This window comes from Podarcis tiliguerta (assembly GCF_965153285.1).
Source record: "Podarcis tiliguerta genome assembly, chromosome: 11".
In the NCBI taxonomy this organism is placed as follows: domain Eukaryota; kingdom Metazoa; phylum Chordata; class Lepidosauria; order Squamata; family Lacertidae; genus Podarcis; species Podarcis tiliguerta.
The window spans coordinates 37,560,784-37,571,895 of NC_139544.1; the positions used below are offsets into that span (position 1 = coordinate 37,560,784).

General features: G+C 44.9%; 1 protein-coding gene across 13 annotated transcripts in view; it reads right to left on the reverse strand.

Annotated features, from left to right (window-relative positions):
• Window positions 1-8,479, reverse strand: part of MAST4 (microtubule associated serine/threonine kinase family member 4) — a gene marked incomplete at its 5' end in the record, with an annotated part of 197,844 nt that extends 189,365 nt beyond the window's left edge. For 6 of the 13 annotated variants that reach the window (XM_083403581.1, XM_083403589.1, XM_083403586.1 and 3 more), the window contains one exon: window positions 7,708-8,406. Coding sequence is in view for 7 of the 13 variants with exons in the window: in XM_083403589.1 (XP_083259715.1) it covers window positions 7,708-8,070 (363 nt within the window). Of the gene's footprint in view, window positions 1-7,707 lie in introns of all 13 variants that reach the window. The other 7 variants (XM_083403575.1, XM_083403590.1, XM_083403583.1 and 4 more) reach the window with 6 other exon arrangements.
• Window positions 8,480-11,112: the final 2,633 nt, after the last annotated feature.

The window sequence follows — 11,112 nt, forward strand, 5'->3', positions numbered from 1 at the left end:
TCTGCAAGTAAGACCTGAACCTCACTTAAAATGACCTCTACCAAGATGCAGGAAGTTACTGTACTCTGGAATCACTACTGGCTGGTAACTGGTGTACTCTGATAATGTTGAAGTTTGCTTTCCTTATGCTGGAAAGTCTGGGGGAACAGAGCACATGCACATGTGGTGGGGTTGCCCTACACTTTCTGTATTTTGGTAAGAGATATTTCACAAAGTTTTTGACATCACTGATCAAAACTTAGAAACTGGATCCAGCAGTAATAAATGTGTCTTTGGACATTGATCTCAGTCGTGCATACAATTTTAGAGTTCTTTCTCCTTGTTGCAGTGTGACCAATTTGATTAACTGAATGAACCTTGGCGTTTTGCTACCTTAACTAGCTATTTAATTTGTCCTGTCTGACTAGGGGGCTTTCCCTTCTGCTCTGTCAGTCTTATTTTGCTGTAATGTATCTCCATCCTCACTCACAAAATCCTTACTCACCAAAACTGTGACAAACCAAGATGTGTGTGTTACCTTTCTCTAACAATACTTCTGAATTTCCTTATACAGTGGTACCTCGGGTTATATATGCTTCAGGTTACAGACTCCGCTAATCCAGAAATAGTGCTTCAGGTTAAGAACTTTGCTTCAGGATGAGAACAGAAATCGTGCTCCGGCGGCGCAGCAGCAGCAGGAGGCCCCATTAGCTAAAGTGGTGCTTCAGGTTAAGAACAGTTTCAGGTTAAGTATGGACCTCCAGAACGAATTAAGTACTTAACCTGAGGTACCACTGTAGTTTCAAAATTTAACAATGTCTTAAACCAGTGCCAAGAATTATTACATTTCTCAGTTTCTGTTGCATTTTTTTCTTTTGTACTTTATTCAAACATTAGATCCAATTCCTTCAGTATTCGTAGTATCAATGTCTATTTTGTTAAAATGCTACTAATGTAGTTGTTTGGTACTCAGATTACAAGAGAACAAGCAAAGGAGCACTGATAACATTGAAGTATATTTATGAAGTCGTTTGACATAGCAATTTATTTCAACCCAGGTGTTCTTATCTCAAGTTGCACACCACCATAAAACTTGAGAATGTCACTATTATACTCAACTATGCATGCACACATTGTTAGTTTTTACAAGATGCACTATGAAAATGAACTTGAGATGAACATTTTTAAGTAGGAGCTACATACATCTTCAACAATCATAAAGCGCTGTAATAAACATAGAACTATAAACATCAGTTAACTATGGATTTTAAAAACAATGCAGTATTTTAAAAGTGATATGACATTTTAAAATGTCAGAGCATGCCATGTGGAAAAGTACAAGGAAAGTGATGAAAAGACAACTTTCATGTGTGTGATTCTATAAAACTCCTTCATGAGTGTGGTTTTATAAAATCCTTTTTATAAAATACCAAAAGTTAGAGCATTTATACCAGGACTGAGGAACTTGTGGTGCTCAAAATACTGCTGGTGTACAGCACCAGCATCCCTGACAATTGGCCATAATGGCAGAAACTGGTGTTAGTTAGAAGGAAATATCATCCGGAGGGTCAGAACTTCCTCATCTCTGATTTATATAACTGTCACTAAGATATTTGTAGGAGAGACTATGTATTCCCCCCAGTGGCTGCTTGATAGAATAAATACCACTGCAGTCTACTGAGCTATTACTGATAACTACTAGAAGTTCACACAGGCTTCATATTCACTTAAAATAGCAGAAAATGTTATTTACTTGCAATGCAATTCCATTCATGTCTATTCAGAAGTAAGTTACAGAAGTAAGGTCAATGGTATTTACTCCCTATTAAAAAGTGTATAAGACTGTAACCCAAGGCATTCCATTGCTACCAAACATTCAAGTTGGCCACTTATGAAAAAAATCTAAAGCAACACTGATGGCGTTGTTACTTTGGTCCCTTTTCTTTTCTATATCTTGTAAGGTAGAGAATAAGCTGTGTTTATTTAAACACATGGGCTTATTTTTCTGTAATCTTTGTTTAGAACTAATTATTTTATCATATTTGTATCCCATCAATCCTCCAAGGATCTAAGGATGGTATCCTATTGTATCCTTATAGAAAGGTGAAAGTTAGAAACCGGATTTTACAACGACCATCCAAAGCAAGCTTCATCGCTCAAAGGGATATTAGGGCCAAACTCTCGCACTCCAAGTCCATCTACTATACTATACTTCAGTGTAACAAAAAGAGAGGTCGCCCCCCCAGGAAGCTTGTAGTCAAACATTTGACACAGAAGCAAGCATGAAATAGGCAACAAATAGACGGAAGGAGTTTGGAGTAACATTGTTGGGGAAATAAATATATGGATGCAAATTCCGTACATTTGCTAAGTAAGGAATGTGCCTTAATCAGCCCAATATGAATTTGCTATTCTGATGTTAAACACTATCTACCACCAAACTCTACCAACAATTAGACCAACCTGCCTGAAGTTCTGTCTAATTGCTCTTCTCCTTACAGATAACAAAACAGAGCGGAACATGGAAACGCATCACTTTAAATAAATTTTCAGTCTCAAACATTGCAGAAATGCAGTGTTTGAGCAGGTAATTAGATCTAATAGATTGAAATCATGCCAACGCCTGCAGTTAGAGCTCCAAAGAAAAAGTATTTCAGCTGTCACAGTATTAGTGATCCTTCTAACTAACTAGTGACAGCTCTAGAAATAAGGCAGCTTTGTAGTTTTCAGTGTGGTTTAAAAAAAATATGCATTTGGGTTTTCTTTCCAGTGTGTAGTAATAAATGAGATATGGGTTGGCAACAGATAAAAGAAAATCGTTAACAAATCTAGAATGCAATTACAATCAAATTCAATATTAAGGGAAATAGATGATGTTTCACACACAAAAATAAGCAAACATGCAAAAAAACAACAACCACCAACTGTTAATTTCCTAAAGGATGCATTTTATGAAATGACATCTAGATATACCAGTTAGTGTACTACATCAAAAGGCAACACTTTTTGGTGATCACGGACATTAAGTGACAGATCACTGTGTTACTTGGTAATACCAGGGTCCTATGTGTTAGGTCCTCCCTTCCTATAGAGCATACATACAACCCAAAGCTACACAAGTGGGAAACCGCACACTGCTTTTCTGTTGATCTTCCTAGATACAAGGCGCCTCTTGAGTTCTCACTATCATTGGTCTTCCCATGTCTCATTGAGACATTTTCAAAGCTATAGTGAAGACCACATAGGGGTGGGGGAAGTTTGCTACCCTGCTCAAGCTGGTAGCCACCAATATTAAAAACAGGGAACAAGTTTTGCCCCGCTTCAAGAGAATAACTACTGAAACTGCAACTAATCCAGAATGCGACAGCTAGACTGGTGACTGGAAATGGCCACCAAGACCACATAACACCGGTCTTGAAAGACCTACATTGGCTCCCAGTATGTTTCCGAGCACAATTCAAAGTGTTGGTGCTGACCTTTAAAGCCCTAAACGGCCTCGGCCCAGAATACTGGAAGGAGCGTCTCCACCCCCATTGTTCAGCCTGGACATTGAGGTCCAGCGCCGAGGGCCTTCTGGCGGTTCCCTCACTGTGAGAAGTGAGGTTACAGGGAACCAGGCAGAGGGCCTTCTCGGTGGTGGCACCCACCCTGTGGAATGCCCTCCCATCAGATATCAAAGAAATAAACAACTATCTCACATTTAGAAGACATCTGAAGGCAGCCCTGTTTAAGGAAGTTTTTAATGACTGATGTCTTAATGTATTTTTAATCTTTTGTTGGAAGCCGCCCAGAGTGGCTGGGGAAACCCAGCCAGATGGATGGGGTATAAATATTATTATTGTTGTTGTTGTTGTTGTTGTTGTTGCTTTATAAATGCTTACAAATTCATTTTTCACATACAGAGCAAGCATTTTTTCAAAGGGAAGCTGTGTCACCAAATACCACCTCTGGCTCTTCCACCTCAGAGGAAAGAGGGCTACTTTTCCAACCACACCACCAAACATCTCTGCCACCCAATCACCTGTACTCAGTATGTTGGGCACTGCTGGTACCAACATTAGTCCAATGAAAAATCACACACCACAAGGTGGTGAAGAGGAAGAGGCAGCACTGGATGCACAGTGCAGAGAAGCCGACCTGAAAGTAGGCAAAGGATCACTCATGGTCCCCAGATTACTGTTTGAGGAAACACCGGCTGACACTATTACAGCAACTTATACTCATCTATCTAGTGTTGCCCCATTTCTCTGAAAGAGTTGTGCTGCTATTTGTGGATGCCGTGACTTTTCAAAGACCTTTTGTTCAAACCCAGGGCTCACCTTTAGCCCAAACATGAATTATTGGACCAATTTTTAACTTTTTTTCCACTCTGTATATGGTATGGTTGTGATGCTCTTGGTCCTAACCCACCTTAGGTCAGACTGCAAGCCAACAGTTAAAGATTCATGTTTTAATGCACTCTTCTATTACAGAATTCCTTTCTTAACAACACACTCCTTGCCACTTAAAGGCAGCAGAAGCATCATAGCAGTTATAAATGAAATATGCGCCACAGCAGATATAAAGACAAATGGCTTCTATATATACTGGCAAACTGAGATTTATAGAAATGTTATGAGTCTGATTTTAATTTATGAGACTTATGAGCAAATAATTCTCATTATGTGTTCTTCCACTTTTAGTATTGGCCCCTAGTACTGGGATTTGATCACTGCATTTGGACATAACAACTCAGGCTCCCCACCCCTCCCCTGGCACTGCCACATGGCATTGAACACAAGCTTCTGCTTCCATTTTACATTAGCTGTAATTTAGTATGTTGCCCATCGTCTAAAGTGCAGTTATTCTTAATTATGCTTAATGAAAACAAGCCTGGCTCATAAACAATATTTGAAGTTGGCTGGCTTCCATTGAACTAAGTTAAGATTAAACACAGTTTATCCAGGTGAGGAAAACACAGCAAACTACAGTTAATCAAAAAGAAACACTAACTCCTTTTCACTGCTACATCTTACAGGAGGGGAAGAGCACAAACATAGGAGAAAGCTAGACTTGTTCTCATGTCAAACTATGACTAAGAACCAATCCAGACAACGCCTTACTTTTTTCACAGACTTCCTTCTAATATTGGGGCAGGCCCAACAGTTTTTCCTTAACTATAAAAAGTTTGAGAGCTCCATTTAAAGTCAGAAATAGCTCTGTTCTACCTGAGTAGATATCCATTTGTTTATCCACTGCATATCATAGGCCAAGCATAGCATACGCTTAAGGTTCAATTTCAACCATGAGCAAATTTGCTGACTGCAACAAAGCTGTGGAACAATACATGATAGCAATGTACAACAGAAACCTAACTGCCAAGTGACCTGGAATAATTAGTGAAGATAGTATAAAATTATATACCTAATTTTTAAAAAACTGCTAATGTACAAAATGAAGCAGTGAAGTATGGCATCAGCAGTCACTTTCTCAAAAATAATGCCAGATTCTATTGCTGTCCCATTATTTTATCCATTCTAAGCTTCTTGCGTGACATGGGTATCATTCATTGGCCATTCTGAAAATTAGGGAGTGTAAACTACAAAAGGAATCTGAAAGTATACATCACCTAAGACACTTGTCACTAAAAAGTTGTTGTGAAAGTGCTCACACTTCACCTTAAGCTACACTTTCTCATACGCATGCTATTGACACATGCTAATTTTATTAATTTGGACATATCATTTTTCAAAATTCAGATATAAATGCATGTAGACTGAAGTGTGTGAGCACTTTCACCCAATAGTTCACTTGCAAAATCACCCATTATTCCATAAAACTATGCTGTTTAGGTCTTCCAAGATTACTGTCAACTGTAAGCAAAGTATGTAATGAATGCTTGACACCAAGTTCACACTCTAGCAGCTATAATATCCAGAAGCAAAATCCACAGGAAAAGAAGTTTTCTACTCTGGTGTAGACTTAAGTTACTAGCAGTGTTCAAAACTCCCATTGTTCTAGATGCATTTTGCGACAGGAAACTTCACTAGTGCAAGCAATTTCTGAGCTCTGGATGCAGTACTGCATCTAAGATTTCAGATTAAAACTGCAGAGTAGAAGGAAAAGAGGACCTTTTTCTTCCTTCCCACTTGCAGCTACTCTCTGAAGACTGGAGAAGAGACCCTCTTGAAAATATTAAGGGGGAGGACAGGGGAAGAACTAGATGATATGAAAAATGAACATAATATTTCAGCTGCAGTGCCATTCGTTTTCAGCTTTGTACTCTTGTTATTAAAAGTGCTCCTAGACATTCTGTTAGGTTTAAGGTGCCATTTAGCTCCTAGCTTTCATATCTCAGTATCTAACACTGGTTACTAGGAACAGATATTGGGGCTACCTGTTTGCAAACACTACCTACCCACCCACCCTAGCACTATGCACCTGCTCAGGACCATTTCCTAGTGTTTCCGGCTTTGAGCCCCTAGCATTTCAGAACAGTTGCCAAGAAGGAGCACTGGCATAAACTAAATCCTGTTTCCCTACAATGTCAGCCCTTCTCTAGAACAGAGGGAAGCTTGAAATAGAGTTGTGTAACCTTGCAACCTAGTTCAGCCACTCAGGCAAACAGATTCTTTATTCACAGAGGGCACCCGCCAAGTTTGTGAACACAGAAGCAGCTTTCTTTGCCTAACCAGAGTTTTAAAAAGGATACAAGGCCTCTGCACATCTGTAACTCTTAATTACAGGCCCCGTCTTCAAGAGCAGCCACCCATACACACATTCGCCCAAAATTCCTCAAGTTTCAGAACTCTCCAGTTAAAGGTACTGCCTCCTCACCAAAACCAAAGTAGTATTTAAATAAAGACACTCGTGGGCAATGCTGACTTCACAGGAATTCCTCTGGAATTTGTCTCCTCTTCACAAAGATTTCTTCCCCCAGTGAAAAGAAGCACGAGGCACGCTTATGTTCCACTTCCAACTATGTTACCCTGGGGTTCTAATACAGTACAGTCAATAATAATAATAATAATAATAATAATAATAATAATAATTTATTATTTATACCCCGCCCATCTGGCTGGGTTTCCCCAGCCACTCTGGGCGGCTTCCAACAAAACACTAAAATACAATAACCTATTAAACATTAAAACATAGCCAAGCTACCGAAGGCTTTGATAACGAGCGCTCGGGCTATAAAAGCACGAGCCCCCTGCTGGGGAAAAAAAAGATTTCAACTCTGCTGCTCTCGGGACAGTTTGCTCCGCGGCTGTGCCATTTCAAGCGGCCACCGTGCATCCCCACGTGCAAGCACGTCGCCGGTGCTCGCCGGCACCCACAATACAAGCACGCGCTGGCTGAGCATGAAAGGGACTCCGAGGCGCAACCCGAAGGGGCGGGGAAGGAAAAGCAAGCTCCGGGAGCCTCAATTGCGGCAAGCCGCAGGGAAGGCGGAGGAGAGACATAAACACAGCCCTCAAAGTCAACCTGGGAGGGGCAGGCCCGCCCGTCAACACCGGGCAGGGAGCCCAGCCCTGGGCGAGCCCGAGGTGGGGGGGGGAGAGGCAGCGCGGCGGGCGACGTCCGGCAGCCACCCCACTTCCCGCCACAATTGGCCGGGGCTCGCCCCGTGGGCGGCAACCGGGAGGCGGAGGAGCCTGCGGGCGCCGTCTTCGCCGCCCCTTCGCGCACGTCTGGGCTCCCCCCGTCGGCGGGGAATGAGGTCTCCCTCCCCACACAGTATCCTCGCACCTCCTCGTCCTGCTCCTCCAGCGAGGCGTCGGTCTCGGGACGAAAGTGGCCGCCGCCGCCGCCGCCACTGGCCGAGTCCTCTTCCTCCTCGCTCCCCCGACGGCGCTGCCCCTCGCCCAACACATGGTCCCCCTTCTCCCCGGCGAGGGGGAAAGAAGCCGCCTCCGCCACCTGCCGCTCGGGGGCGCCTCGGCTGAGGGGGGCAGCGAAGCCCGTCCCGCCGAGCTGCCCGGCTGAGGCATCGCCGTCGCCCTCCTCGGAGAGAGTTTGCGAGCCTGACGAGCTGGAAGAAGAGGACGAGACCCTCCGGCCGCCGCCGTAATCTTGCCGCTGCTGCTGCTCGGCGGAAACTTTCTCGCCCATCGCCGCCGCCAAGTGCTGAGGGGAGACAACCGCCGCCGCCGCCACCGCCGCCTGGGCGGGTCGGGGAAGAAAGTCAGCCGCCCGCCTCTTCTTCCAGCAACGGCAGCATCCTCCGCCGGGAAGGGAAAGGGGAACACCGAGCCCAGGCACCGCCTAGCGGCTTGCTGCTACCCGCATCGCTTTCCGCTGTCCCAAGCGCGGAAACGCCGCCGGCTCGGAAGCGGCTCCTGGGAGGCGGCAGCGGCGGGGAGCCTGAGCTGTGGGGCTCCGGGAGAGCAGCCCGCTGCCTCCGCCGGCCCCTGAGAGGGCTGCCGCCTTCCGCGGACCTGCCTCCGGGCCATGGGCGGGGGGGAGACGGGCAGCCCGCCGAGCCAATGGCGGAGGCGGTGGGTGGGCCCTGCCGAGGGAGGGCTCGCGAGCCCGACGCGAGTGAGCGGCAGGTAAGAGGAGCGAGGCGAGGAAGGCGGGGAAAAAGCCGCCGCAAAAACAGAGCGCGAGGCGTGGATCCTGCGCGCGCCCCGACTTGGGAACACGCCCTTCGGACGCGGCGCCCGCAGCGGGACTTCAGCTTTTCAGGATAACGTTATTAATCAGTGCTTGGTATTGCGCTGCCCCGCTGCAGATTTTATTTTATTTTATTTTTTGCAGGCGTAAACTGACAGCTAGTCCCTGCTGAGCCCATTGGGACTTTTATATATTCATTCACGCGCCGCCTTTCTACCAAAAGGTATGCAAGGTGGTTTGCAAATATCTGTAGTAACAACCCCTAAGAAGTCTCGAGGTAGCCGCCACAAAACTTACTTTCGAGTAAAGCTGCTAGCTGGGGACTGGCGTGTTAGGCGGTAAAGCTAAACCTACAAATAAATCCCATTGAAGTAAGCGGGGCTCTCTTCCCGCGGCGCTTGGTTGGGACCGGGCAATAGAAAGGGATGGGTGGGGGGCGGTGTAAGGGAGTTGCGGTTCTACAACAACCGTTTGCGGGCCGTGTGTGTGTGTGCATAACCGGGAGCACGATTTCGGGAATCAGCATCTCGTGCCAGATGGGCTCTCAGATTCCCCCCTCAGCTGTGGAGCTTGGCCGAGTTTCCTTGGGCGCCTCTGTCTCAACTTCACCTACCACAACTGGCTCGATGCAAAGTCTCAAATGATATTTGGAACTTCTTGGGGAAAAGAGGGCATGAAAATGATATGTATTAATAAATAACCCGTTTGGTTAGCAGGTTATTGATTGATTGATTGATTGATTGATTGATTGAAAAGTCACAATATTCTTTTGGAGATCGTTTTCACTAGTTCAGAGGCAGACATGGGGAACCCTTGCAGCCCAAGTGAATTTTCTCCAATGAGCAATCTCTCAGGGACCACTTTATTTATTTATATGCGGCTTATATGCCTAAATGTCTGTAGCAGGCAGAGACAGATGCAAAAGTAAACAGGGTCAGAGGCAAAACTGGTTGAAGTAAGGAATATGACGCTTACCTTTCTACAGGTGCTTATGTTCCAACCATGCAAATTCTGGAGGTTTCTACTCATGCCTGTCCATCCAAGAAGCATTCTCACAATAAAGGCAAAAAGGTCTCATGGGAGGTGCAGTCCAGAGCCACTGGCCTGGGATGGGGGCACATAGCCTGAGGACAGTCCCAAGTGCTTGCCTGGGTGTCTGCAGAAATAATTCAGGCAGTGTGGGCGCATGTGTGTGACTTGTACCTGCAGTTTGCTGTCTTACAACTGAAGCCCAAGTACCTCATGGTGCTGAAGAGAAGCCGTGGTGATTTAATGTATTGTATGGGGTTATACATTTCAGAACTTCTAACAAATTGCTTTATTTGTCCATTTAACAATAACAAGTAAGGCACTTGAAAGACATACAGTTTTGATTTGTCCATAGAACACTGTAGGACTCCAAACCAAATTAAAAAAACTAGCTTGGCTCTGTTGGATGCCAGGCATAAGGTCTGAAGCCAGTCAGACTTTTTTTTTGTTAACGCGTATCCATCCATAACATAAAGAAAAACACAATACAAAGTGGGTCACTTGTTAAACAAAAACTGGAGTCTTCAAGGGTCCTTGGCGAAAACAGTCAATAACAAGGAGTTACTTCTAAACATGTTGACTAGCTGGATGGCTACATTAAAATAAATACAATTAGGATTCAGGTGAGGGAGCACCCATGAGAGCTGGCTAGAGAAGCCTAGAGGGCCGCATTCAGCACCTAGGCTAGAAGTTGCCTACCTTACTTGCTCTAAGGAATGCTACAAGAGAGCAGTAATCGCTCCTACGGCTCCTCCCAAAATTTGAAATACATAGCACCCCTGTGTGTTGTTGTTTAGTCGTGTCCGACTCTTCGTGACCCCATGGACCAGAGCACGCCAGGCACTCCTGTCTTCTACTGCCTCCCGCAGTTTGGTCAGACTCATGCTGGTAGCTTTGAGAACACTGTCCAATCATCTCATCCTCTGTCGTCCCCTTCTCCTTGTGTCCTCAATCTTTCCCAACATCAGGGTCTTTTCCAGGGAGTCTTCTCTTCCCATGATGTGGCCACAGTATTGGAGCCTCAGCTTCAGGATCTGTCCTTCCAGTGAGCACTCAGGGCTGATTTCCTTAAGAATGGAGAGCTTTGATCTTCTTGCAGTCCATGGGACTCTCAAGAGTCTCCTCCAGCACCATAATTCAAAAGCATCAATTCTTCAGCGATCAGCCTTCTTTATGGTCCAGCTCTCACTTCCATACATCACTACTGGGAAAACCATAACTTTAACTATACGGACTATACAAGCACCCTTGTGTAACTTGAGCCAAAGATTAGCTACAAAACGTATTTTCAAAAGAATAATGGAAGAGACTGCTTATACCACTGAGGGTCCAACTACACATGGGGAGGGGGGTCCATGTTAGTGATCTCAGTTCTCCACATCCTAAAACTGCAATCAACCCTACTCAGGAATCTGTACAGAGGTACAGATGATGCTAATACCACATCTAAACTGCAATTTGGATCAGTTAAAACACATTACTCAACCAAATTCAGGACTCCTCCTATCC